The sequence below is a fragment of the Anolis carolinensis genome, chromosome 2, assembly GCF_035594765.1.
Source record: "Anolis carolinensis isolate JA03-04 chromosome 2, rAnoCar3.1.pri, whole genome shotgun sequence".
Lineage (NCBI taxonomy): Eukaryota > Metazoa > Chordata > Lepidosauria > Squamata > Dactyloidae > Anolis > Anolis carolinensis.
In genome coordinates this window covers 189,609,272-189,637,214 of record NC_085842.1, presented here as the reverse complement: position 1 = coordinate 189,637,214, position 27,943 = coordinate 189,609,272, and the positions used below count along the sequence as shown (strand labels likewise).

Genomic DNA, 27,943 nt, shown 5'->3' with positions numbered 1-27,943 from the left:
CTTCAGCTCATCTGCAAGTCCGGCCAGGTGGCTAGCAGGGGGAGCTTTATCCCGTTGTTGGGAGCAGATCTGTACAATCAGGCCCAACTGCTGCCAAAAGAACACAGTCCACAACTCCCCTGGGGCAGAATAATCAGCTGCTGGTGTCATGCAGCCAGATCCCAGGGCTGAATTTCCAAGCCCTGAATCTGACTTCATAACATAAACATGCGAGCACCTGGCGGGAGAAGATAAAATGAGCCTGGGAACTCAGGGGTGAAAGTATAAACAATTATAATTGCTGTAGTGTGGGGGGGATAGAAACCTTGGTGGAAATGTGATCCAGAAGGTGGGGTTTGATGATGATATTTGCGTGTGATATTACGTTGCATCAGAAGTGATAAAATTAGATGTATGTAAACATTAGGTCATTCTCGACTTTTCCAAAGTCATGTATTCTTCAATAAAGATTGTGTTTGAGAGCAGCTGTCTTTGATCTGCGTTCAGACTGGTCCTTTGAAGTAAGCCTGACAGTAAAGTCGAGAATCCCATTTCTCACCCTCCTGCGGAATTCGCAGTGAAGTGATAATGAGCGAGGAAGAAGATCAAAGCCCAAATGAGGCAGAGAGGCCTTTGCAAGGGGCCCGGCCGAAGAGAGAAGAGACGCTGCAAGCCATAGCTTCCTCTACGGGGTACCCCAAGCCGAACGGCGTGACCCAGAGAATTCCCAGGCTCGGAAGAGGCGTCTCTGCGGCTGCAGAAACCAGTTGGGGATCTGGAGGAAGTATGCCGGAGACCGTGGCCCTGCGGTTATCCATCCTGGAAACTAATTTATCCAGGCTGTCGGAAACCGTGGGGAGATTGGTGCCATTATTGGAAGAGAATCTCCAGAAGGAGGCCAGCCGATATGGCGCCGAGAGAGAACCAAGCAAAGAAGGAGATTGGAGCCAGAGGGGCCAGCGGGCGTCAACGCAGAGCCCCGTGGCGGCAAGGGACGAGGGAGATGAGGAATACTGGCAGGAGCTGCAGTTCCGGGACAGCATGGCGCGAGAAGTGGAGCGTCAGCGAGCCCTGGGGACCCTGAGGCCGCCGTCTCCAACAGAGCTCCTAACCCCCCGAATGGGCGTCGGGGTGGAAAGGCCACTGGGGCCAGGGATCGGGTCCAGTGGATTCGCAGACGAAGGCGGAGAGGAGCGGGGGGTCCAGGAAGAGGAGGAGGATGTGCCGTACGACGAGGAAAGGCGAGATGAGGGGGCTACAGCTAGGCCAGTACGCGGATGGGCGGAAGAGCCGACAGCGGCGGCAGACTTCCAGGAGCCGCGCAGAATGACCACCGGAGTGGGGCGCGGCGTGTTCCAAGGAGCCGCCCGAGGAAACCTGATGCAACCCTTCCCCATGCCGCCCAGACAACATCAAAGGGCTGCAGAATGGATGCCTAGAAGGGAAGATCTCAAGCTGGAATACGGAGGGGAATCAGATGAACTGAACTTTTTTCTAATTAGCATTAGAGGATACATGGAAGACAACGCACACACCTTTCCCTCCGAAGCAAGCAGGGTTCGAGCCATCGGCAACACACTAAAGCGAGGAGCGGCCAGCTGGTATGTGCAATTGCATGCCAGACGCGACCCATGCCTGAGGTCAGTGCCCCGCTTCCTCGCCGCACTGGAGAACCGGTTCAGAGACCGGCTAGAGCAATTGAGGGCTCGAGACCAGCTGAAAGGAATAAAACAGAGGGACAAAACGGTGCCCGAGTACGCAGAGGAATTCCTCCACCTCGCGGAAAGGGTACCGGAGTGGTCTGAAGTAACCAAAGTGGAACTATTTAAAGAGGGACTACGCCCCGAGATTTTCAGCTGGGCAGCGCACAGAGACGACCCCGAGACGCTCCAGGGATGGATTCAACTAGCGGGGCGCGTCGAATCTACCCTGGCCCAAGTAAAGCGCTTCAGGAGCAGCAGCGGCCAGCAAAGACCGGTGGCGAGAGGTCGAGGAGAAACGAGGAAGCAAGAAAGACCCGGAGGGAGGCCGGGGATTCCCTCCAGAGGAGACGACAACAAACCTAAACCGGGATGCTTTGTATGTGGGAAGACGGGCCACCGAGCAGCGGAATGCTGGGCCCGGAAGGGGGAGCCGCCAAAAGCCCCAAAACCCAAGCCAGCAACCGGGAGGCGTGCGGAGGAGGAGGTGCAGGCCCCAGAATCTTCGGAAAGATTGGTGAGTCGGGACAAACGCATGATAGTAGTACCAATTTGCCTCTCGGGGCTAGAAAATCGGGCCACCTGCAAGGCGTTTGTAGACTGCGGGTGTTCTAGGAACATTATAACCCCAGAATTAGCAGGAGCGCTGAAATGCCAGCAGATGGCACTTGACTCCCCAATTGCATTTTCGCAGCTAGATGGATCAGTCGCTGCTGGGGAAGTATCTACAAAGGAATTACGGGGAGTTCCATGCAAAATAGGCAAATGGGGAGGAAGAATATCCTTTGTGATAGCCCCTATTGCCACATACCATGTAATATTGGGGATACCATGGCTCGAACAAGCAAATCCTGAAGTAGATTGGAGAGGAAAAAGCTTAGCATTTAAAGAACAGCAGATGCAATGGGAGATAAGCAAAATTGCAGAAGAGGAGGACGAGGAAGACGAAGCAGGGGAAATAGACCCACAGCTATTGCCACCTGAATACAGAGACTTTGCGGATGTTTTCAATCAGAAAGAGGCCAGTAAATTGCCTCCCAAAAGAAATATAGAAGTAGGGATTGAAATAACCCCAGGAGCAGACTTACCAAAACCAAAAGTGTATCCCATGTCTGTGCAAGAGAAGGAGGAATTGAGAAAATACATTGATAAAAACCTGGCTCGAGGCTTCATTAAGCCATCTAATTCTCCTCTCGGGGCTCCAGTGTTATTTAGGAGAAAGAAAGACAATTCCCTAAGATTGTGCATTGATTATCGAAATTTAAACGCAATTACCAAGGACAATAAATACCCTATGCCCTTAGTCAAGGATTTAATTACCGTATTGAAGAAAGGGAGCATATTTACTAAACTGGATTTAATTGAAGCGTATCATAAATTAAGGATCAAACCGGAGGATACTTGGAAAACCGCATTTTCCTGCGCATTCGGCCATTTTGAATACGAAATTTTGCCTTTCGGGTTAAAAAATGGAAGCGGCTGCTTTATGCAGCTTATAAATGAAATACTACACCCGTTATTGTACAGAGGGGTGTTCATATTCCTTGATGATATCTTGATCATTTCTGAAGATAAGGAAAAGCACGTAAAATTGGTCCGGGAAGTTTTGCAGAGACTAAGAGAAGCAAAGCTGTACGCAAAACTGTCCAAATGTGAATTTAATAAAACTCAAATTGACTTTCTGGGATATCGGATGTCTCCAGAAGGGTTAGCTATGGATCCAGCTAAAGTAGCAGATGTGAAAGAATGGGGAGTGCCTCAAACAAGGAGGCAATTACAATCATTTCTGGGGTTTGCAAATTTTTACAGACCCTTCATAAAAGGCTTTGCACAAATAACCGCACCCCTTACAGAACTTTTAAAAACAAAAGGGAAAGGGGAGACAGCAAAAGTGAAAGCTCCCGGCGCCAAACTGAGTTGGACGCCAGAATGCCAAAAGGCATTCGAGACCTTAAAAGAATGCTTCACTGAAGGACCCATCCTAAAACACCCTGATATCAGGAGCCCTTTCATAATCCATTGCGATGCCTCAGACTGTGCGTACGGGGCAGTGCTATTGCAAAAGGATCAAAATGGGAACTTAAAACCCTGTGGATATTTGTCACGGAAGTTCAGCGAAACTGAAAAAAGTTGGCCAATATGGGAAAAAGAGGCATTAGCCATATTAAAAGCCTTAGAATGCTGGCGACACTTCCTCGAAGGAAGCGGAATCCCATTCGAAATTTGGTCTGACCATAAGAATCTCCAGTATTTAAAGTCTCCTAGAAAATTGTCCCCCAAACAAATCAGATGGGCGCAATACTTCAGCAGATTCGATTTCCAATTAAAGTTTTTTCAAGGGAAACAGAATGTCTTGGCAGATGCTCTTTCACGCATGCCTCAACACGAAGGCCTAACCACAGCAAAGGAGGGGACAATATTCTCTGACAAACAATGGGGCTTAGCTGTCAGGACAAGAGCACAAACCCAAAAGGAGGACACGGCTTTTGTCGAACTCGGCGGGGAAGATAACTGGGGAAATGAACTAAAACAGTCTTATAAAGGAGATCAATGGATCGCGTCCAACGCAGAAAAGGGGGACCAGAAGGGGGGATTTTGGTTTGTAAACAAGAAACTGTATATCCCAGCAATATTAAGGATTAAGATTCTGCATCGTTTTCACAACAACCAGAGCGCTGGTCATACAGGAATTACCAAAACAACAAAGGCAATAGCAAAACATTGTTGGTGGCCAGGAATGAGGAAGGACATAAAGAATCATGTTGTCCAATGTGATGATTGTGCCAGAAATAAATCGGGAGGAGGGAAGCCTATGGGATTGTTACAGACAGTAGCGGAACCTACCAGGCCTTGGGAATGTGTAGCTATGGACTTTGTGGGAGAACTGCCAGTCAGCAAAGGACATCGTTATATTTGGACAGTATTAGACCTGTTTTCTAAACAGGCCCACTTTATAGCACTGACGAAGCTACCATCGGCTGAGAAACTAGCTGAATTGTACATAAACCATATTTACAAATTACATGGATGTCCAAGTAGAGTAGTCAGTGACAGAGGAGTACAATTCACAGCAAAATTTTGGGAAAAATTCTTGGAAATGCTAGGAGCAGAAAGGAGTTTAAGTTCTGCTTTTCACCCCATGACAAACGGGGCGGTAGAACGTACTCAGCAAACGCTTGGGCAGTTCCTTCGAATGTACTCTAACATGAGACAAAATGACTGGTCTAGGTGGTTGGCGTTTGCGGAACTAGCCTTTAATTCAACTATACATTCAGCAACAAATAAAACCCCCTTTGAAGTAGTTTACGGGTATGAAATACAACCTTTACCCCAATTGCCGAGGTGGACAGAAAATGAAGGGACAGAGGCAGGGAAATGGAAAACGCAAATGATGGAATGTTGGAATCAAGTGACTGCATCGTTAAAAGAAGCACACAAAAAGTATAAAACGTTCGCAGACAGAAAGAGGGTGGAAGGCGATAAATTAGATAAAGGAGATCTAGTGTGGTTAAGTACCCAAAACATCAAATTGGGGTTACCTTCAAGAAAACTGGGCCCCAAATATATTGGGCCATTCAGAATACAGGGTGTTATCAATGAAGTGACTTTCCAATTGGCATTGCCAAAAAGTTTAGGGAAAATACACCCAGTCTTCCATCGCAGCTTGCTGAAAAAATATATGGGGACTTTAGACAAAATGGACCCATAGAGTTATTGTTTGATTTGTTTCAGGACTATGGTGAAAGAAGAACCGAAGAGGAGGACGAAGAAAACGGGGGCGCCATGTCATGCAGCCAGATCCCAGGGCTGAATTTCCAAGCCCTGAATCTGACTTCATAACATAAACATGCGAGCACCTGGCGGGAGAAGATAAAATGAGCCTGGGAACTCAGGGGTGAAAGTATAAACAATTATAATTGCTGTAGTGTGGGGGGGATAGAAACCTTGGTGGAAATGTGATCCAGAAGGTGGGGTTTGATGATGATATTTGCGTGTGATATTACGTTGCATCAGAAGTGATAAAATTAGATGTATGTAAACATTAGGTCATTCTCGACTTTTCCAAAGTCATGTATTCTTCAATAAAGATTGTGTTTGAGAGCAGCTGTCTTTGATCTGCGTTCAGACTGGTCCTTTGAAGTAAGCCTGACATGCTGGCATGCAGGAGAGAGCGTCCGCCAAGTAGTTCTGCTTGGCATTCAGTCTTTGGGGGGTCTGCAAGGTTTGTAGATTTTTATTGTCAGTCCACACTTCAAAGGGGATCGTCATCCCTTCCAAGAAGTGTTGTCAATGCAACAGTGCAAATGATTCTTTCTCCCACATGTGCCACCATTTCTCAGTGTCTGAGAACTCCTTAAACAAGTATGTCCCCAGGCCTTAACTGTCCATTGTCATCTGGTTGCATACGCTGCTTCTGAGGCATCACAATGGACAACAAAAGGTTTATCCAACTGAGCATGGATCAAAATGGGCTGGGAGGTAAACTTGCACTTTTTGGCATTCTGATGTCCATGCTAACCTCGCCCCCAGGGACTCGGTCCTTTTTCTCTCTCTCTTCCTCATGGTCTTTAACAAATCCGTTAAGGGGAGTACAATTTCTACTAAGTTACAGATAAATTGTCCATAGAAATTAGCAAGAACCCTTGGAGTTGCTTCCTAGTTTGCGGTGGATCCCAAGCCAACACGTCCTGTACTTTGGCTGGGTCCATGTGCAGGCCTCCAGGGGATATGCGGACACCTAAGCAGTCCAGTTCAATCTTATGAAATTTGCACTTTGAGAGCTTGGCGTACAGCTCATTTTCCTGCAATATCTGTAGGAACCACCTGGTTATTTTTATATGCTTGTCCATATATTTTGACTAAACAAGGATGTCATCCAGATAAATTATAACTCCTTTATACACCCAATCATGAAAGATCTCGTTTACAAATTGCATGAAAACCCAGGGACTGCCTTTTAGTCCAAATGACATGACGTTGAAGGAAAAACTTCCTAGATGCCAATTGAAAGCTCTTTTCCAGCAATCCTCTGGCCAAACCCTTATTCTAAAAAACACTTCCCCAAGGTCCAATTTGGTGAATATCTGGGCCTCCCCCAATTGGGCCAACATGTCAGATATCAATGGAAGGGGATAATTGTTGGAGGTGTAGATTGCGTTCAGATCCCGGTAATCAACACACAGTCTTAGAGACTCATTCGCCTTTGGATGGAACAAAGCAGGACGAATTTGCTGGTTCAATAAAGCCCCTGGCTAGGTTTTTGTCAATGAACTCTCTCAGAGCTCTTTTTTCTGGTTCAGCTATGGCGTATAGTTTGGAGCTTGGCAGTTTGGCGTTGGGCTCGATTTCAATGGCACAATCTGTTTTTCTGTTTGGGGGGGGGGCAATTGGTCACTTTCTTTTTCACTGAACACATCCGCAAAATCATGGTAGACACTGGGTATGCAGTCTAACGGGACATCTCGTGATGTGGCTGCAACCACATGTGGCTTCCTTCACTATGCGGGTTAGCTGTGAGATGTTCTTGAAGCTGCAGCTTCCATCATGTAAGGTAAAAGTTTCACCCTTCCAAACAATCTGGGCGTTTTGCCACCTCAGCCAGGGGACTCCCAGTATGATTGGCTGGTGGGCCATAGAGGATATCAAACATTGTAAGGTTTCCCGGTGGGATCCTGCTCTCATTTCTAAAAAAAATTGTCTTTTCTCTTATTGGGGTCCCGTTGGCTGTGGATCCATCTAACTGTAAGAAAACTACAGGTGTTTTTAGAAGTTGGGCTTTTACACCCAGCTGATTAGCTAGTGCTGGAGTGATCAGACACCTGGTATATTCACAATCTAGCATCACGTTTGCTTCCATCCGCAGACCTGTCTCAGGGTTCAGCAACTCTACCCTAACCCTCACAATTTCACAATTGAAACTTACCAATGCATCTCTGCTTTGTCAGGTGTCTAAAGAAAATCGTAATTGTTTCCCAGCATCCATTCAACATCTCCTTCCACCTCTGACTCCACTCGTCTGGCAGGGAGTTGGCCGGGGGGGGCAGCGCCATCTCAGTCGCCATGGATGCCTTCCCCTTGACCATCTTTGGAGGGAGAGGAGCCTTCTGAGGAGGGGGCTTGTCTCCTTTTTGCTGACTCATTCCCTTTGGGCAATCAGCTGCTCTGTGACCCTCATGGCAACATGTAAAGCATGCTTCGTACCTCCCGTTCCTCTTTCTACTGGTTTACCTGCGTCAGGGAGGGGAATGATGCATTCCTCCGGAGTGAACTACTGCTAGGTGCTGTGCTCGGCCTCCTTCTATGGGTCGGCGTGGCATCTGCTACTTGTCACACTCCACTCTCCCAGCTAGCATGATCCACTTGTCTTGGGTATTGCCATGGTACAGGGTCTACTCCTGTAGATCCGCTCTCAGTCCAGAACCGGAAATATTCCAGCTTGGTAGTCTCTGACCAATCCCGAATCTTCCCGGCGATCACTTTAAAATCCAAAACATATTCAGACACCGTCTGTAAGATCTGCGTTGGATCCCTGTTAAACTTTACCTGTAGCTCTCTCCTGTCAGAGGTCGCTTGCAACTGGCATCTCCCCGACAGACCTGTTTGGTAAGCTGAAGCGCCTTGCTGCTCTGCGCCTTCCAGTGTCTGCAAACATCACTCGACCTGATGGCCTGGATGCTGCTTCTCCCTGGGAGCAGGCCCATCTTTCATCTCTCTGCTCTGCAACAACCATCCAGGACGCCGTTACCTCTTTTCTAATCTCACTTAGCTGGAAGGAAAAGGTCTACAGCATTTGTTTCATTATATCGACCTCCAACTTTTTGGTTTCCGAGGGGGCCTCTCCCACAGCTTCCACTCCACCCATCGGGGGGGGGGTGTCTTCCATCGTACTGTCACCCCCTTATCCGAAGGCACTGGGGTGGAGGTTAGGGGCATCTAAGCTGCCAAAAGATCGGCATTAGCTTTGCAGCTCATGGGAGACAGTTCCCTCTCAAGTGCAGAAGCCAGCACACTCCGTGGGTTCACCTCCGGCCCATCCACGGCTTGAGGCTCGGGACCATTTAATAATAATAATAATAACAATAATAATAATAGTGAGGTTTTCTGGCATTGTATATTTTTGCCTCTTCTGTGACTGTTCATTTGTATTTTGATTCCGTAGCCCACTTGTCGATGGATGTCCAGAATCAGCAGCATCCACCGCGGTCCTTTTTATCCTGGGCAATGACCAAGCCAGTATAGACTTCGTTTTGGTTTGATTCTCCATAATGCTAATGGGTTAGGTGCTCTTAGTTCTACTCCTCAGCTGAGACCTCTCTGGCTTGGTTGGACCTGCCGGTAGTTAAACTACTGCCAGCACAGCTCTCAGTCATCACTGGAGTAGTTAAGCCCCCCCACCACGGCAAGGTGGCACCTACCCGGGGGGGGGGGGGGGGTACCAGACTGACAAAGTTCTGCAACACAACACACCAGACATCACAGTTGTGGAAAAGAAAAAGGTTTGGATCATTGATGTTGCCATCCCAGGTGACAGTCGCATTGACGAAAAACAACAGGAAAAACTCAGCCGCTATCAGGACCTCAAGATTGAATTTCAAAGACTTTGGCAGAAACCAGTGCAGGTGGTCCCGGTGGTGATCGGCACATTGGATGCTGTGCCAAAAGATCTCAGCCGGCATTTAGAAAGAATAGACATTGACAAAATTACGATCTGCCAACTGCAAAAGGCCACCCTACTGGGATCTGCACGCATCATCCGAAAATACATCACACAGTCTTAGACACTTGGGAAGTGTTCGACTTGTGATTTTGTGATACGAAATCCAGCATATCTATCTTGTTTGCTGTGTCATACAATAATAATAATAATAATAATAATAATAATAATAATAAACTTTATTTATATACCACCCTATCTCCTCAAGGGACTCGGGGTGGTTTCCAACATAACAGAAATCCATAAAACAACTTAAAACCATACAACAACTACACATAATACAATAATAAACATAGCTACACAAGACATACAAATCAATCAATCAACACAGACTTAAGAACTAATGACAGAATACTCTATCAACTCCATTTGTACATATACGAGCATTTGGTGGGTGCCATCTGAGCAGCGTCTATAATTGCTCACACAGCTTGCAAAAGGAGAGATGTCACTGGTTGGGATTGATGCGCCATGCCATTAGTCTGAGGCAGTGAATATTGGGGTGAAGGATCTGACCGCCTTGGGCCGACAGAAAATCTACAAGATTTGGGTGATGCAGGAACTTGCCACTGGACATTTCAAGAAGGGGGGAGAACAACGGCGGGCAAAGCCACCATGGGGAAATTAGGATGCAGTTCCCACTGTCCATTTGCAGTTTCAACACTACTCGCATGAATAGGGGAATGGGGGGAAACACAAACAGAAAGTGGTGGTCCCACACTAGAAAGAATGCATCCCCGAGACATCCCAAGCTCTGTTCTTGCGCTGATGTGCACTTGGTGTTTTTTGCTATTGTAAACAGATCTACTTCTGGGGTACTCCAACAACTGAATAGGTGAGAATACACGTCATTGTGGAGCGACTACTTGTGATGAGCAAGTTATGTTCCACTCAAACGGTCTGCTAGAGTGCTTTATTTCCCAGGAAGGTGAATTGCTGTTAGGTGTATTTGCTTGCTGATGAACCAGCCCCACAAGTGGACCATGAGTGACAGAAGTGGGGCAGAGTGTGTTCCTCCTTGCTTGTTGACATAAAACTTTTAGATGTATTGTCTGTGTTGATTTGTACTATGTGTCCTTATAGTGTGGGTTTGAAGGCTCTTAGGGCCTTCTCGACCGTGAGGAGTTCCAGGTAATTTATATGATTGGTAGACTCCTCCCTTGACCAGATCCCTTGGACAGTTAGATCTTTGGTATGGGAACCCCAGCCTTGCAGGGAAGAATCTGTAGTCAAGATTCTGATGGGGTTGGATGGTTTGAAGGGTAACCCTGCACAGACATTCTGTCTCTTGGTCCATCAGAGAAGAGTGTGCCGGATCTCCAAAGGAAGCAATAGATAAGATGCTGGGGCCGGCGCTTCTGCTGCAGGAAGTGTAACCTGCAATACTGGAAGGCTGGAATGAAGGGAGCTATAGGGCAGACGGTCTGAGGCTGTACCACATAAGGAACAAGGGATCATGGAGGTCCTAAATAATAGTGTCTCTGGGGGAACAAATGTCATAGACCCCCTTGAGGAAACTGGAGGTCTGCTGGAAAAACTCCTCCGCGGAAGGAGGTAGAGCAGGACTGATGCCTGTTGCTTCCCCTCCAGCCCAACAATCTCCTGTGCGAAGTGACCCAGGATTGACTGGAGGAGCACAAGCCTGACCGTTCCAAGAAGCTCCTCGAATCCAACGTGGAAGGCCTTGAACCCAACGTGGGAATGGTGCAATGGGGAGTGCTCTCAGCGCCAATGAATTGGGCTCCAATTCTTCCTCGGGGCTGATGGGAATGGTCCCAATGGGAGAAGTGGACCCAGTAGTGATCCCTGGTGACTCAATATCAAGCCCTCTGGACCATCCAGGGCTGGCATGGTAGGAGCTGCCAACAAAGTGCCAGCTGGGGCCTGGGAAGGCTCCTGGGGCCCTACCGAACCTGGCAATGGTGGCACTGTAGCCTCTTGAGGATGCTGCTCTAAAGGCAGCTGCGCATGCACCTCTCAATCAGGGAGGGTTGATCGGCATGTGCTGACACAGCAGCCACTATTATGTGAAGTACTGAGGCAAGCTGTTCCAAGGCAACAGGAGGGATACTCATCTTCCCTCTCACCACCCTTTCCAATGGCTTAGGCTGCAGACAGTGCGAGAAGCTTAATTTTTTTGGTCTTTGGTTTGGAGCTTGTTCACAGTGGCATCAGAGGAGGTGCCATAACAGGTAAGGATGCCTCTGTGAGAGTCCCAGAGGCTGCCCGTTGTTCAGGGCCCGCAGATGGGAGAAGGGCCTGTTCATAGAGAAGCTCTTTGAGGCACGACTCGCGATTCCTTCTTGCTTGGAGGGTGAAGGAGATAGGGCAGGACTTTACTGCGTGGCCTTCCCTAAGGCACAGGAGGCACATCGCATGCCCATCCGTGTTAGGCAGCTTGCCTCCACATGACATGCACCTCTTAAAACAGGCGGTGGACAACATATTGACAAAAACAGGCCTCACAAACCAGGTGAAGAGTGAAGAAGTCACATAACGAGAGATCATTCCGGGTCAGGAATGGATAGGTCAAACAGTCCAGGTAACAGTCGAGTCAAAACCAAGTAGAACATAAAAGACAGCAGTACCAAACTAATGAACTAGCAAGATTCCCTAGCTGCTGCAAGAGCGTCGGACTAAAGGAACTGAGGAAGTAGCCCATCCCACTGGCTATATACTCTTTGGGGAGTATATAGCCAGTGGGGAGTGCCATCATTTTGGGAAGTGCCACCAAAATGTAGCCTAGAGCTCTAGAAGATTTCAAACTGACTGCGCAGGCACAGCAGATACCATATGTGCGATTTCACAGACACCCCGATGAAGAAACATTGTTTAAAAATTATCCCCTGAGAGCAGTCCACAGCTTGCATTTTGTCCACTCTTATTCTACAGTGTTTCCTTCATACGCTTTCCAACATTGTTACATGTTTGAACAATGTCAGCTCTCCACTGCACAGGGGTGAAGAAAAAAAATCCTTAAAACCAACCGTCATGCCAAGCAAATTGTTAAACCAAGATAAAATCAGACACCTGGAGTGATGAGACAATTTACATTTGCAAAAGTCTCCTGCAGAACGGCCATTGTGCGGGTTCGCTGACGGTTTGCCTGCAAACAAAAGACAAAGCCAAGTTTGTAAAGTAGCTAAGACCATTAAAAGGCTGGTCTAAATCCAGTTGTTCATTCCAACTAAAACAGACCCACTCAATTAGTGAAATGTACATTAAATGTTGATGTAACAACGTTCTAATTACTTTAATTGGGACTAGCAACTGGGTGTGGACCGTTACGTTAAAGAATAGGAATCGGAGATGTATGGCTGTAAACAAAATGGTACAAATCAAAAGGTCAAACACAACAATCATTCTCCCCATGCACATCATGGGAAAAGAACATCTAAATAGAGGGAATGTATGATTCAGGGTGAAAAAAAGGGAATAATCCTTGAATTTAAAACGGAAGGAGAAATCGACATACATTTAGGTCAACAAATGCACCCAATTCCAATAACAATGGGTTTCTGAATTATTTATTTTAGAAAGGTATTTATTTCGTGTCAAAAGCATTGCACAGATAGATAAGTTTAAATTTGATAAAATAAAGGAATCACAAGCTGCTAAATAGTTTTAGACCAAAAACAAGCAACAGCGACTGCATTGCCTCTAGCTTTAAACAGTTCTTCCTCTGTCCATGAAGCAGAATATTGTAAACAAACATACAGATGCTGAGTTTGTTCTGCTACACAGTTGCACAAGGTGGAGGATTCTTCTAGGTAGTGCCATTTTGCCAGGTTGTCTTTTGATCTGCCAACTCCGCTTCTGAGTCTCTTCAGAGACTTCCAAGTTGCCCATTCTTGGTTTGCCCCTGGAGGAAAACCCTCCAGTTGAAATTGCCTGATTTTGCTGCCCACAGGCATATTCTTGCTGTTGCTGGAGGAACACTTAGAGTTTATGATGTTCCTCATATAACTTTTCCTTGATTTAAGTCTATTGGGAGGAGGCCTTTTATTGTGTCAGAAACAACTTAAGAAATTGCAAATTGTTTCTGGTGTGAGAAAATTGGCAGTCTGCAAGGACGTTGCCCAGAGGATGCCTGGATGTTTGATGTTTTACTGTCCTGTGGACGGCTTCTCTCATGTCCCCGCATGGGGAGCTGGAGCTGACAGAGGGAGCACATCTGCACTCTCCCTCGATTCAAACTGGTAACCTTCAGGTCAGCAACCCAATCTTCAAGTCAGCAGTCCTGCCAGCACAAGGGTTTAACCCACTGCGCCACCGGGGGCTCCCTGGAAGGAGGCTGATAGCCACACAGTGGGTGGCTTTCAGTGTTCAACTTTATTTCTCTCGCAATTAGCAGCAACTTCCCGTCACACATCTGAGGGGGGGAAGCAATGCCAGCTAGCTTATAGAGTATCAATAGGTGTAGGTTTAAGACATCTTGTGACTATTCTACATATCTCATTCAGTGCTATATTCACCTGCTTTGCATGGGCAGATTTATGCCAGATGGGGCAGGCATACTCAGCAGCTGAGTAAGACAAGGCCAGGGATGATGTTTTTATTAATTTTGGGTCTGCGTCCCATGCGCTATTAGTAAGTTTCCACAGGATGTTACTGTGTGCAGTTACTTTGTGCTTAGTGTTTACACAATGTTTTCTAAATGTTAGCATTTGGTCTAAAGTGACGCCGAGATATTCAGGGTTGGAATAGTGTTCAAGCTTTTGGCCTTCTCAGGTAACCTTCAGTTTCCTGTTAGCTTCACTGTTGCGTAGATAGAAAGCACACACTTGTGTCTTGGCAGGGTTAGGCTTCAGGTGGTTATCTTTGTATAGCTGGAGAGATCTTTCATGTTGGTTTTTAACAGTTTCAAAGTCTTTTGCTTATGTTGTTAGGCCAAAGTCATCAACATATATGTATGCGGTGGTGGTTGTGGCTGATCGTTAATAAAGATGTTAAACAAGGTCGGTGCAAGAACGCTGCCTTGAGGTAGACCATTTTTTTGCCTCCTTCATCTACTTTTCCTGCTCTGAAACTACACATAGAAGCTGCGGCTTTCTAGGAGGGTCTGGATGGTTTTTGTAAAATCGTAGTCCCGGGTGATATGGTAGACTTTATAAAGCAATTTTCTATGTTGCACCATATCATAGGCTGCCATAAGGTCCACAAAAACTGTTCCTGTAATGCAACCTTTCTCATAGCCTTCCTCGATATAGTCTGTCAAGAATTTGAGCTTTAGAAACCTAAAAGCATTGCTTCAGAAAGGTATGAACAACAGAACTTGACCAGCAATCCGAGAAAGCAGCACCATGAGCTTGACAGCATAAAAAGAATATAACAGTTATTCAAATAAATTTTCTCTAGTCTTTTCCAAATCTATTCTTCTTGCTTTAATGAGCATATTCTCATCTAAAATGGGATTTTAAAACAAACCTCAATAGCAGGATTCTGACTTCTTTCCACAAACTACATTTTAAGCATGGTTTTCCCTATTTGAATGCAGTAAGAAACTTCCCCCAATTTTCCCAAAGCAGAAATCATTTCATTCCAGTCCCCTCTTTTACAAAATATAGGAGGGAAGGAGAAACCTACGTACAGTGTTCCCTCACTATTTCGCTGCTCACTTTTCGCGGATTCGCTGTTTCGTGGTTTTTCACTAAACTCTAAAAGACTATTATAAATCATAAAAAATTACAATTTACAGCCTAAGGAAGGGAAGAAGGAGAAGCCAAAGGGAGAGAAAAGGAGCCCAAGCGGAGAAGGAGGCGATTTATCAACACACGATTGGTTGATAAAGACTTAAAATAGTGTATAACTACTAAAATAATGTATAAATATTAAAATAAATATAGCGTCCCTACTTCACGGTTTTTCACTTATTGCGGGTGGTCCTGGAACCTAACCCCAGCAATAAGTGAGGGAACACTGTACAGACATGCATATTATCATGTATACATGCATATATGTATGGAGAGGAGATGAATAAAAAAGATAAGGAGCACATCTATGCCTGAGTTTTAGTGTTAATTTCAACCAAGTCAATACAAACAGTTTCAAAACTTGTTTTGAAACTCTGCAGATATGTCTATCACAAAACCCTTACATCAAGCAGAGGAAAGGGATGATGGCTGAAACATGTTAACTGAAAGAGTAATGTAAGTGCAGTTTTGTTTAAATAGAGGGGGCTACTCATAATCTCTTGATATAAAATAGATATGTCTGAAAAGAATTCCTTTTAAATAAGTATTTTGTGTTACTATTCAAATATACTGCTCTAACAGTAACAACTAGAGTAAGAATTGAGTGCTCCATAATATTCTTATCCCAGCTCTCATTTATCCTGAATTTATTCTGCTCATTTTCACCTTAATGTAGTCCAGAGCTGTGAACTGGGAAGCAATTGCAAGATTCAAACGCGTCTCCAAATTCTGGAAAATAAAAATACCAGGGTAAGTTTCTTCTGCAGGGTGGAACATAAAACAGAACCACAATCTAGTTTATACCTAGAAGGTTGTATAGCAGGATACTAGAGTATACTGAAATTAGATCCTACAGAAGCAAAAAATAATAATAAACACATAGATGTGAGACGAGCTGATAAAGAAGCATTCCTCCTGATTTCTATTCCTATCTAACGCCTATTTTATATCTGAGTTTATAGCACATGTTGCCAGGGCCGGCCCTGACGAAACCTAAATTATTGACACTGGAAGGATTTGATCTGAGGAAACGATGGCACTTGTACCTATGGTATGGGGAGTCCACAAAAGAGAAGAATTTTGGTAACCATTTTGTGAGATCATCCTTTCTACGGGTATGGGAAAGATATAAACCTTATTTTTATGAAAAGACTCCATTTTGGGTGGCACCGCTAGAAGCAAATCAAAGAAGATTGTTGGGCTGGACGAAGTGGCCAACCTATAAAGAACTGCTGATAAAGGAGGGTAAGTCCTGGAACTTAAGACAACATGAAGATATAAAAAGAAATTATAAACAGATTACATGGCTCCAATATTTACAAATTGAAGAATATTATAACATAGACAAAAAAACTGGATTTAATGAAAAGGAAGATTTCTGGAACAACATATTCCATACAGAAAAAAAAGTTAATGACAAAATTTTACAATAAATTGCTGGAATGGGCTACTGAATTGGAAGCAATAAAGAATTCAATGATGAAATGGGCAAGAAATATTGGTAGACCAATAATGATTAAAGAATGGGAAGAAATTTGGCAAAGAAAATTAAAATTTAATTATGCTATGGACTTAAAAGAAAATTGGCTCAAAATGCTTCACAGGTGGTACTTAACCCCTAAAAAATTAGGATTAATGTAGATGTTGGAATTAATTAGGATTAATAGATGTTGGAAATGTAAAAAAAAAAAAAAAGGAACATACTACCACTTATGGTGGTCTTGTGACAAAACAACGGAATTCTGGAAGATAATACACAAAGAATGTCAAAAAAATTGGAAATCAGCTTCACAATGAGACTGGAGGAATATCTACTGGGAATATACGAAAAGGAAATTACAAAAGACTCTAACAAAGAAAAACTACTTACATACCTGGCGACAGCAGCCAGGATGGTATTCGCGAAAAGATGGAAGACAAAAGAGTTACCAAGTAAAGAGAATCGGCTAAACAAAGTTATGGACATAAAGGACATGGATAGGTTAACTTACTTATTAAAGAAGAGTACTATTAGAGGACTAAAAATGACAGACTGGTCATCTCTAGAAAAATACATTAAAACGTCATACCAAATATAGAGGATGGAAAATCAACAATGACAATAGAAACAAAAAGGGAAAGAAGGACTAAAAATAAAGGAAAAATGATAAATTGTGGATAATAAAACCGAAAGGAAGAAGAATAGAAGCGGAGTTTTTTTAGAAAAAATTCAATTTTTCCATTTTTACATTCTTTATATTTTTATCTTTTTTGTCCTATATTCCCATATACAGTAGAGTCTCACTTATCCAACATAAACAGGCCGGCAGAACATTGGATAAGCAAATATGTTGGATAATAAGGAGGGATTAAGGAAAAGCCTATTAAACATCAAATTAGGTTATGATTTTACAAATTAAGCACCAAAAGATCATGTTTAACAACAAATTTGTCAGAAAAAGTAGTTCAATATGTAGTAATGCTATGTAGTAATTACTGTATTTACGAATTAAGCACCAAAATATCATGATGTATTGAAAACATTGACTACAAAAATGCGTTGGATAATCCAGAACGTTGGATAAGTGAGACGCTACTGTACATTTTTTCTTCTCTTATTTTCTCTTTTTTTTCCTCTTTCTTCTTCCCTTTCCCCCTTTTTTCTTAACCACCTCGCCTTCCCTTTGCACTTTCTTTTCTATAGACTGTTCTCACTCTTTCAATGTTTAAAACTTCCTAATAAAAACTATTTTTTTTTTAAAAAAGGAAGGAATACTATTCATCGGACATTTTAAAAAAGAGGAGTGGTGCTATATATATATAGACAAAAAGATTAAATCAGAGGAACAATTTAAAGACCAAGAAGGAAGACTAATAGGGATGATAATAGAAATTGTACCCGAAAAAATACTCCTATGTAATATAAAAACGAAATTCATAATTTTTTTACAGGAAAATATAAATCAGAAGGAATTCAACCATATTATTATGTTTGGGGATTTTAATGGGGTATTAGACAATAAAATGGATAAAACTTAAACAAAAAAGGCAAAAAAGAAATTAGTTCCCTACTGAGGACCTTCCTATCATTAAAAGAGGAATATGACATGCAAGATGCATGGAGAGAATATAAGCCAAACCAAAAGGACTATATGCATTTTTTGAGTAGACACCATACTTGGTCAAGGATCGACATGATTTAGACTTCAAAAACAATAACAACTAAAATAAAATTAAGATCCTGCCAAGGGATCTCTCAGACCACTGCCCCATAAACATGGAAATTAATCATAGAATACACATGAGGAAATGGAGGTTGAATGACAATCTGATAAAAAAAGAAATATATATAGAAAAAATAAAAGCAAAGATACCCTTGAGTGTCAGAACCCTGCTACTAGAGCCTGGATGTGGCTCTGAGTTTCAGGGTCACTGACATTGATAAGACACCTGCGTCCCAGGACTCGGAGGAGAAACGGCTGATGGACTTGGCGGGGAATTTGCGCGGGGTTTTACTGAGCGGGAAGAGACTGTTCAAATGAGGGGGAGGGTATATAAAGGAGGGTTGGCCGGAGCCTCCCATTCTTGGCTTTTCTGATGTTCATGTTTCCTACAGTAAAAGTTCCTGGTGATACCACAGAGAGTCTCGTGTGTTCATTCAGGAGTGGCTGTGGTGAGCTGACACTAAGCCAAGAATACGGACACCATCCCGCTGTAGCGGTGAGGTGTAACATGCAAGTGGAGGATGAAGAGCTCTTGGGCGCCGGAGGAGGAAGGTCGGAAAGGGCCACTCCCGAGACGGACGCTGAGTTCCACCAGCTGGCGGCCCTGGCGTCATCCACCGCTTATGCCCAGCCAAATGGGGTAACCCAGAGGCGCGGAGTGGTGCGGGGAGATAGCACCGGAGGAGAGGAAGGTTCACCTTCCCCAGGCCCGCAAAAGATGGTGTTTCTGGAGGAGAGGATGTCGGCGATGGAGACCACCCTGGCAGTGATGTCGAGGGCGATGGAGCGCCTGGCGGTTTTGGCGGAGCCGGAGCGAGGAAGGGAACTCCGGGCTAGCTCAATGTGGGACGTGAGCATGGGAAGCAGCCAGGGCTTTGCAGACCTCCCAGCACCGAAGGGAAGGGAAATGCGAAAGGAGCCCGGTGCCCGGCCCAAGATCCAAACGAGCCTGACGCGGGTGGAGGAGAGTGACGACGAAGGGGAAAAGCCTCCGAGAATCCCGGCTACGCTCCCAACTGAGACCCTGGTGCCCCTGGCGAATGCCGGGCGTGGCACAGGACAAAGGGAAGCAGCAGCGGGGCCCACTGGCCCGCAAGGGGGCTTGCGACGGGCGGAGAATTGGGGATTGCCACCACAGGGACCCCTACCGAGACGAGAGGAACTAAGGATCGAGTTTGGGGGAGAGTCCTCTGCACTGGATTTTTTCCTGACCACGGTGAGGGGCTATATGGAGGACAATGCCCACACTTTTAGAACGGAATCCAGCCGGGTACGGGCCATTGGTGCAGTGTTGAAGAGGGGAGCGGCCAGCTGGTACGTTCAACTACACGCGCGGCGCGACCCATGTCTGGGGTCACTCCGACGCTTTATGGGGGCCCTGGAGACCCGTTTCCGAGATCCACTGGAGCAGATCCGGGCGAGGGAGGAGTTGAAGACCGTCTCCCAGGGGCAGAGGTCGGTATCTGAGTATGCGGAGGAGTTCCAATGCCTCGCTGAAAAGGTGCCGGAATGGTCTGCAGTGACAAAGATAGAACTCTTCAAAGAGGGGCTCAGGCGGGAGATCCTCTCCTGGGCGGTGCATCGTGATGAGCCTGACACACTGCGCGGATGGATTCAGCTGGCGGGGCGCATCGAGACATCGCTGGCCCAGGCGAGGAGGCACCGAGGAGGGCTACAGCAGCGGCCGCAGATGAAAGAGGGGAGCCGGAAGGAGGGATCAACCCCAGCCGGGAGGAGAACGGAGCCGACAGGGAACGTGAGCACCAGCAGGAGGGGCTGCTTCGTGTGCGGCCGTTTGGGCCACAGGGCTGCCGAGTGCTGGCAGAGAAAAGGGGAAGGCGGAGGCCCGCCCAAACCAAGAGCCGTGGCAGGGAAACGCGCCGAGGAAGAACCACCGATGAGGCACCACTCGGGGGGGTTGGTAAGTCAGGACAAAGCCATGATAGTGGTCCCCATTCAGCTGGAAAGTGGCAGCAAACAAGCAACCTGCAAAGCATTTGTGGATTGTGGATGTTCCAGGAACATCATCTCCCCTGAATTAGCCGAGGGATTGGGATGCGAAAGAACGAACCTAGAATCCCCAATAGCTTTTTCGCAGTTGGACGGATCCACAGCATCGGGATCATTAGCTAAGTACAGTGCCGAAGATGTAAAGTGTAAGATAGGGAGTTGGGAAGGAAAGGTGTCATTTGTGATATCACAAATAGCCAGCTATAATGTTATACTAGGCATGCCATGGCTGGGGCAGGCCAACCCGCAAATCAACTGGGAGGATAAGAGCATGATCTTCAGGATGAAGTTGGAAGGAGGGAGCCAGGAAGTGGAAAGGGAGCCGGGGAAAAGGGGGGAGGAAGACTCTATCAGGATAGCAGAACTGGCAGATAAATTACCCCCAGAGTATCGGGATTTTGTGGACGTATTTGATGAGAAGGAAGCAGACAGTTTCCCACCGAAGCGGAGAGTTGAAGTGAAGATAGAGCTAGTCCCAGGAGCAGAGCTTCCTAAGGCAAAAATATACCCAATGTCGGCTAGGGAAAAGGAGGAACTGAGAAAATACATTGATAAAAACCTAGCGAGGGGTTTCATAGAGCCTTCAAATTCCCCTCTAGGGGCGCCTGTGTTGTTCAGGCGCAAAAAGGACCAAACGCTGAGGCTCTGCATTGACTACAGGGGCCTGAATGCAATCAGTTCTGGAAATAAATACCCCCTACCTTTAGTGAAGGACTTGATCGCCCAGTTATCGGAGGGACAGATATTCACTAAATTGGACTTAATTGAAGCGTACCATAAATTGCAGATTAAACCAGAGGACAGGTGGAAGACGGCCTTCTCCTGTGCATTCGGATTATTCAATTATCGTGTGCTCCCTTTCGGTTTGTGCGGCGGAGGCGCCGCGTTCATGCAATTAATCAACGAAGTGTTGCATCCATTGTTGTACAAGGGAGTCTTTGTTTTTTTAGATGACATATTGTTAGTATCTCGGACTAAGGAGCAACACATAGAACTAGTCAGGGAAGTCCTGCAAAAGTTGAGAGAAGCAAAACTGTATGCGAAGCTTGCCAAGTGCGAGTTCAATAAAGACCAGATAGACTTTCTGGGGTATAGGATTTCCTCCCAGGGAGTGGCGATGGACCCTGCGAAGGTAGAAGACGTGAGGGGGTGGGAAGCCCCCAAAACACGGAAGCAGCTGCAATCCTTCCTAGGGTTCGCAAACTTCTATAGAACATTTATCAAGGACTTTGCGCGCCTCACTTTGCCATTAACGGATTTGTTAAAGACTAAAGGTAGGGGAGAAACAGCCAAAGTGAAGGCCCCAGGGGCCAAACTGACCTGGACAATAGAATGCCAGGAAGCTTTCGAAGCCCTTAAAAAGCGTTTTACTGAGGAGCCTGTCCTACAGCACCCTGATATGTCTAAAGCCTTTGTATTACATTGCGATGCGTCAGACCGGGCATATGGGGCAGTTCTGCTACAGAAAGACGAGGGGGGGAACCTGAAGCCATGTGGCTATCTGTCAAAAAAGTTTAGCGATACAGAAAAAAACTGGCCGATTTGGGAGAGAGAAGCCTTAGCGATTCTAAAAGCACTAGAGTGCTGGAGACACTTTCTGGAAGGAAGTGGAACACCGTTTGAGGTGTGGACTGACCATAGAAATTTACAGTATCTAAGATCCCCTCGTAAACTATCAGCGAAGCAAATTAGATGGGCCCAATATTTCAGCCGTTTTGATTTCAGACTCAGATTCTTCCAGGGGAAACATAATATACTCGCTGACGCTCTCTCTCGGATGCCTCAGCACGGGGGAGGAATTCAGGAATCTGAAGGGAGTATTTTTCTTGATAAGCAATGGGGCCTGGCAGTACTAACTCGAGCACAAGCGGCCAAAGAAAACAAACGTACTGCCATTTCCACGGGGGGAGGAGAAATATGGGAGGAAGAGTTGAAGCGAGCGTATGGAATGGACAAATGGTTACAAACAAACAAAGAAAAGGGAGAATTGTGTGGGGATTTGGTGTTTGTAAATAAGAAATTGTATATTCCTGAATGTTTAAGACGAGAAATGTTAAGGAAGTACCATGATAACAAGGGTGCGGGTCATCTAGGCCCCACCAGGACTATTAAACTGTTGGCCAAACAATGCTGGTGGCCCGGAATGAGGAAAGACGCCAGGGGATACGTCACGCAGTGTGAATTATGTGCAGAGGGAAAAACACCACCGGGGAAGCCCCAGGGGCTATTGCAGAAGGTGGTGGAGCCCATGAGGCCATGGGAATGCGTAGCCATGGATTTTGTAGGCGAACTACCCCCCAGCAGAGGCCACAGATACATTTGGACAATATTGGACCTATTCTCAAAACAGGCACACTTTGTGGCTCTGCCAAAACTCCCTTCAGCTGAAAAACTTGCTGATTTGTATGTGAAGCATGTATATCGCCTACATGGGTGTCCCGACAAGATAATTAGTGACCGGGGAGTCCAATTTACTGCAAAATTTTGGGGAAAATTCTTACAGCTGTTAGGAGCAGAAAGGAACCTGAGCTCGGCCTTTCATCCCGCGACCAACGGGGGGGTCGAACGTACCCAACAGACACTGTGCCAATTCTTAAGGATGTACACCAATTATAGACAGGATGATTGGGCGGACCTTCTTCCGTTTGCTGAGATGGCTTTTAACGGGGCCGTACATTCGGCCACAGGTCGTGCCCCATTCGAAATAGTATACGGACAGGAGGTGGCACCTTTCCCCAGGCTACCCGAGTGGAAGGAAGGGGAGGGCCAGACCGACGAGGAATGGCCGGCCAAAATCAAGCAAGGGTGGCAAACCGTGGTAGAGGCATTGCGGGAAACACAAAAGAAGTACAAGCTCTTTGCGGATCGTAGGCGCCGAGAGGGGGACAAATTGGGCGAAGGAGATCTGGTTTGGCTGAGCACAAAAAACCTGAAATTGGGGTTCCCATCCAAGAAATTGGCTCCACGCTATATAGGGCCATTCAGGGTAGCAAAAAGAATAAACGAAGTGACCTATGAGCTGAGGCTACCAAAGGACCTAGGAAAGGTACACCCGGTATTCCATTGCAGCCTGTTAAAAAAGTATAAAGGAACTCTGGACAGCGGAGAACAATAGTTGTGTTTAATCTTTTCCTTCCAGGACGAAGGGGAGGAGGACGCCATGTCAGAACCCTGCTACTAGAGCCTGGATGTGGCTCTGAGTTTCAGGGTCACTGACATTGATAAGACACCTGCGTCCCAGGACTCGGAGGAGAAACGGCTGATGGACTTGGCGGGGAATTTGCGCGGGGTTTTACTGAGCGGGAAGAGACTGTTCAAATGAGGGGGAGGGTATATAAAGGAGGGTTGGCCGGAGCCTCCCATTCTTGGCTTTTCTGATGTTCATGTTTCCTACAGTAAAAGTTCCTGGTGATACCACAGAGAGTCTCGTGTGTTCATTCAGGAGTGGCTGTGGTGAGCTGACACTTGAGATTAAACCACAAGTAATTTGGGACACCTATAAAGCAGTAATGAGAGGTTTTTCATTCAACAAAGTGCAATTAAGAATAGAAGAAGGAATTCGGAAATAAATAAGTTAGAGAAAGAATTTGAGATAACGGAAAAGGAATTAAAGCCACCCCCCCCCCCAAATAAAGAGAAAATTAGAAATATTAAATAAGCAAAAAATACTTGGGAATTGGACAAAATAGCAAAACAATTAAAATGGGCAAAGCAATATACGTTTGAAAATGCCAATAAACCAGGTAAGTGGATAACAAGGCTTATAAGGAAGAAAAAGCAGAGACAACAAATCTTAAAAATAAGGCTACAGGATAAAGATGAGGAAATAAAAGAAGAATTTAAGAGGTATTATAAGGAATTATATACAAAAGATCCCATAAACCAAGAGGACATAGTATAATATCCAGGCAAACAAGGCCTTCAAAAATTACAGAAGAACAAAGACAAAAATTAAATAGGGATATCAAGGAGGAAGAAATCAAAAAGGCGGTAAAAAATTTAGAGGCAAATAAGTCACTGGGTCCAAACGGCTTTACAATGGGATTCTATAAAATAACACAAGAGGAAGTAATACAATTCTTGAAAAAGATAATGAATCAGGCTTTAACAAAAAAAGATTCCCAACTCATAGAAAGGCGCTGAAATAATTATGTTATATAAAGAGGGATCCAATCTGAAAGAAGTCTGAAATTATCAACTTATATCACTACTTAATACAGATTATACAATTTTTACAAAAATAATGGCAAATAGATTTAAAGATTTTTTAAATGAATGGGTTGTGGAAGACCAAACGGGTTTTTTGCCAAATCAAAGTATTAAAGATAATGTTAGAATAATAATAGACACAACAGAATATTACTAATCAAATCACTAGAAAGAAGTAGGTTTAATATCGATAGATGCAGAGAAGGCATTCGTAACCTCAATTGGGATTTCTTCAAATTACTATTTAAAGAATTAGATATGGGATGGCAGGTTTAAAACGGAATTAATGCTCTTTATGAATGCCAAAAAGCAAACATTCAGATTAATGGACAAGAAACAGAAGAATTCACTATAAACAAGGGAACAAGGCAAAGATGCCCTCTTTCCCCTCTAATATTTATTTTTGCTCTTGAAATTTTACTCTGGAAGGACAAAAATCTGCAGGGGATCAAATTGGACAAATAAGAAATCAAAATTAGAGTTTTTGCAGATGATGTGATCTGCATAGTTGAAGACCCAAAACAATATTTAAACAATTGGTTAACTAATATTGAAGAATTTGGCCATGTAGCAGGGCTTAAAATAAATAAAAAACAAAGATATTAACAAAAATATGGCAAAGAGTAGCCAGGAAGAATTAAGTAGAGTATCGAGAATGGAAATATCTTCAAAAATCAAATATTTGGGGATTTGGTTATCAGCAAAAAATAATCAGCTTCTTAAATTAAATTATTTGGCAAAATGGGAATAAATTTTAAAAGATTTGGAAAATTGGAAAAACTTAAATTTGTCTCTATTGGGAAGAGTAGCAACAATAAAAATGAATATCCTACCCAAACTACTTTACCTCTTTCAAAATATTCCAATAATAAGAAACACAAAAAAATTAAGGATTGGAATAGAGAAATAACTAAGTTCATATGGAAGAACAAAAAACCGAGAATTAAATATTCCACAATGATTACTCCAAAGACCAAGGGGGATTCGATCTTCCAGATCTCTAACTGTACTATGAGGCATGTGCATTGGAATGAGTTAATAAATGAGCAAATTTGTAAAAAATTAAAATTCTTACTTGGGAAGGATTCGATCTAAGAAGGGGGTGGCATGGCTATATGTGGTATGAGAAGATTAACGTGAAAAAGAATTTTGGGAATCACTATATTAGATCAGCTTTGTTCAAATTTTGGGACAAATGTAAGAGTTATTTCTACACAAAACCCCCACTATGGATATCACCTTTAGAGGCAAATCAAAGAAGATTATTAGGCTGGACAAACTGGCCAACGTACAAAGAAATTTTGAATAGATCAAATATAAAAGAAGGCTCACCCCAAGTAAGAGATTTAGAGGAAATACAGAAGTATTATAAAAAATGTTTCGTGGTTCCAATATATGCAAATTAAAGAATTTTATAAAAAGGATAAAATAGTGGGTTTTAACTTGGAGAAAAGATTTTGGGATAATTTACTTCAATAAAAGAAAAAATATATAGCAATTTTATATAAGAAACTATTAGAATGGGCAAGAGAAAAAGGAGAGATTAAAAACTCAATGATACAATGGGCAAAAAACGTAGGGAGACCGATAGAAATGAAGGAATGGGAGTCAATTTGGACAAAGAAAATTAAATATACATATGCTTCAGATCTTAAAGAAAATTGGCTTAAATTATTGCATAGATGGTACTTGACCCTGAAAAAATTAGGTCTAATGTACAAAAATACAAATAATAGATGTTAGAGATGTAAAGAACGAGTGGGTTCCTACTTCCACATGTGGTGGAGCTGTAAAAAAACTGAAAAATATTGGAAAGTTATTCATGTAGAATGTAATAAGATCCTAAAACTAGAATTGGTAATGAAACCGGAACTCCTATTAGGGGTATATTAGGCCCAATTTACTTGTCCAAACCTATCTCCTTTTTCTGAGCCATCTAGAACTCTAAGATCATCCGGAGAGGCCCTGCTCTCGGTCCCACCTGCCTCGCAAACGTGGCTGGTGGGAACAAGGGACAAGCCCTTCTTGGTGGTGGCTCCCCGGCTGTGGAACACCCTCCCTAGCATTATCCAACAAGCCCCGACTCTTCTGGGCTTTAGAAAAGCTTTAAAGACATGGTTGTGTGCCTAAGCATTTAATGAATAAACATTTGAGTCGACATGGTCTGAATCAAGATTTACGCACGAGGTTATGGATGAATGGATTCAATTATATATATGTTTTTAAATTTTATAATGTGTTTTAATAATGTTATTAATTGATTTGTATGCATTGTTTTGATTTTAATTATTGTGTTTCGGGCTTAAAATTTTGCTGACCTCTGTAAGCCTCCTTGAGTCCCCTTGGGTGAGAAAGGCAGGGTGGTAAAAATGCTGTAAATAAATAAATAAATAAACGAACCTCTGGATAATGTTGATGTAAATAAGGATAAACTTTTCACCTTTTTCATAACGGAAGCTAGGCTTGTATTAGCAAAATTTTGGAAATTGGAAGAAATACCTACCAAAGAACTATGGATAAACAAAATAATAGAAATTAAAGATATGGACAAATTAACGTTTTTAAAACTAAGAAAAGTACCGGCAGAGCCACGATAGAAACAGACTGGACAGTTTTCGAAGATTACCTAAAAAAAGAATATGAATGAAGAAAGAAGGGAGACAAAATGGAAGAGAAGAACGGAAGTTACCCCATCCCCTTATTTTAGGCCATTTTTCCCTGGCATGGAACCAGAATCTCTATCCTCTCCCCCTATTTCCAAACATACTTCTTTCCTCCCCATCCCCTCACCCCCCCCCCCCCCCCCCCGTCTAGGTCATAACCTACCCTATGTAGCCCAGTTACTTTACCCATCCGCCCCCACTTTTTTTTCACTTAGTTACCTACCCTTTTCCCTGTCCCAACCCTATTTCCCCCCACATCGTTCATACCTTCTTTCCCCCACCTTTCCTTTAGAATTGTAATTGTAGTTTATTAGAAATTCATTAATAAAAAATATTTTTTAAAAAGCAGAGGCTGGATGGCCACCTGTCAAGGATGCTTTGATTATTCTTTTTCCTGTATGGCAGGGGGTGGGGCTGGATGACCCTTGTGGTCTCTTCCAACTCTCTATGATTAAACATATCCTTCATAAGGCAAAGCATCATCACCTCATATGCCTGCCATACGTTAGACTACAAGACAGGTCGCTTGCAAAAATATTCCTGTGATTCTTTCATAGTCCTAAGAGGAGGAGGAAAGAGGAGGGGTGCTCTAACAGCCTTCTAAGGCTTTGCACAGTCTGAGCATCACAGGTGCAGGAAGGACTGGAACCTATGTGGGAGAATGTCACTATTGAAGAAGCTACTATCTCACAGAAACTACAACAAGCAGCATGGCCATGGATTTTTTTAGAAGAACACCTTTTCTCTGCTTGTGCAGAATATTAATGATTTC

At 44.2% G+C, this 27,943-nt stretch overlaps 3 protein-coding genes across 5 annotated transcripts in view; 2 read left to right on the top strand and 1 right to left on the bottom strand.

The window, feature by feature from the left end:
- LOC103277749 (uncharacterized) overlaps nt 1-27,943 on the bottom strand; it is an 84,597-nt gene that overhangs the window by 6,606 nt on the left and 50,048 nt on the right. For 2 of the 3 annotated variants that reach the window (XM_062971368.1, XM_062971369.1), the window contains exons 16-17: nt 15,753-15,815; nt 12,424-12,499 (exon numbers count right to left, since the gene is read on the bottom strand). In XM_062971368.1, coding sequence (XP_062827438.1) covers nt 12,424-12,499; nt 15,753-15,815 — 139 coding nt within the window. Of the gene's footprint in view, nt 1-12,423; nt 12,500-15,752; nt 15,816-27,088; nt 27,135-27,943 lie in introns of all 3 variants that reach the window. The other variant, XR_010003157.1, reaches the window with a different exon arrangement.
- On the top strand, nt 145-5,783 carry LOC134296422 (uncharacterized). The gene is made up of 2 exons (XM_062971370.1): nt 145-2,196; nt 5,412-5,783. The coding sequence occupies exons 1-2, from the start codon at nt 568-570 to the stop codon at nt 5,517-5,519; spliced, it is 1,737 nt and encodes a 578-aa protein (XP_062827440.1). The 5' UTR covers nt 145-567; the 3' UTR covers nt 5,520-5,783.
- LOC134296423 (uncharacterized) lies at nt 18,442-23,761 on the top strand. Its single transcript, XM_062971371.1, has 2 exons — nt 18,442-20,210; nt 23,439-23,761. The coding sequence occupies exons 1-2, from the start codon at nt 18,663-18,665 to the stop codon at nt 23,478-23,480; spliced, it is 1,590 nt and encodes a 529-aa protein (XP_062827441.1). The 5' UTR covers nt 18,442-18,662; the 3' UTR covers nt 23,481-23,761.

Coding starts and splice junctions, on each gene's coding strand:
- LOC134296423 (XM_062971371.1), top strand. CDS start 18,663: ATGTTCATGTTTCCTACAGTAAAAGTTCCTGGTGATACCACAGAGAGT. Junction 20,211..23,438: donor GGCACCACTCGGGGGGGTTG/GTAAGTCAGGAC, acceptor TTTTCCTTCCAG/GACGAAGGGGAGGAGGACGC.
- LOC134296422 (XM_062971370.1), top strand. CDS start 568: ATGAGCGAGGAAGAAGATCAAAGCCCAAATGAGGCAGAGAGGCCTTTG. Junction 2,197..5,411: donor CAGAATCTTCGGAAAGATTG/GTGAGTCGGGAC, acceptor GATTTGTTTCAG/GACTATGGTGAAAGAAGAAC.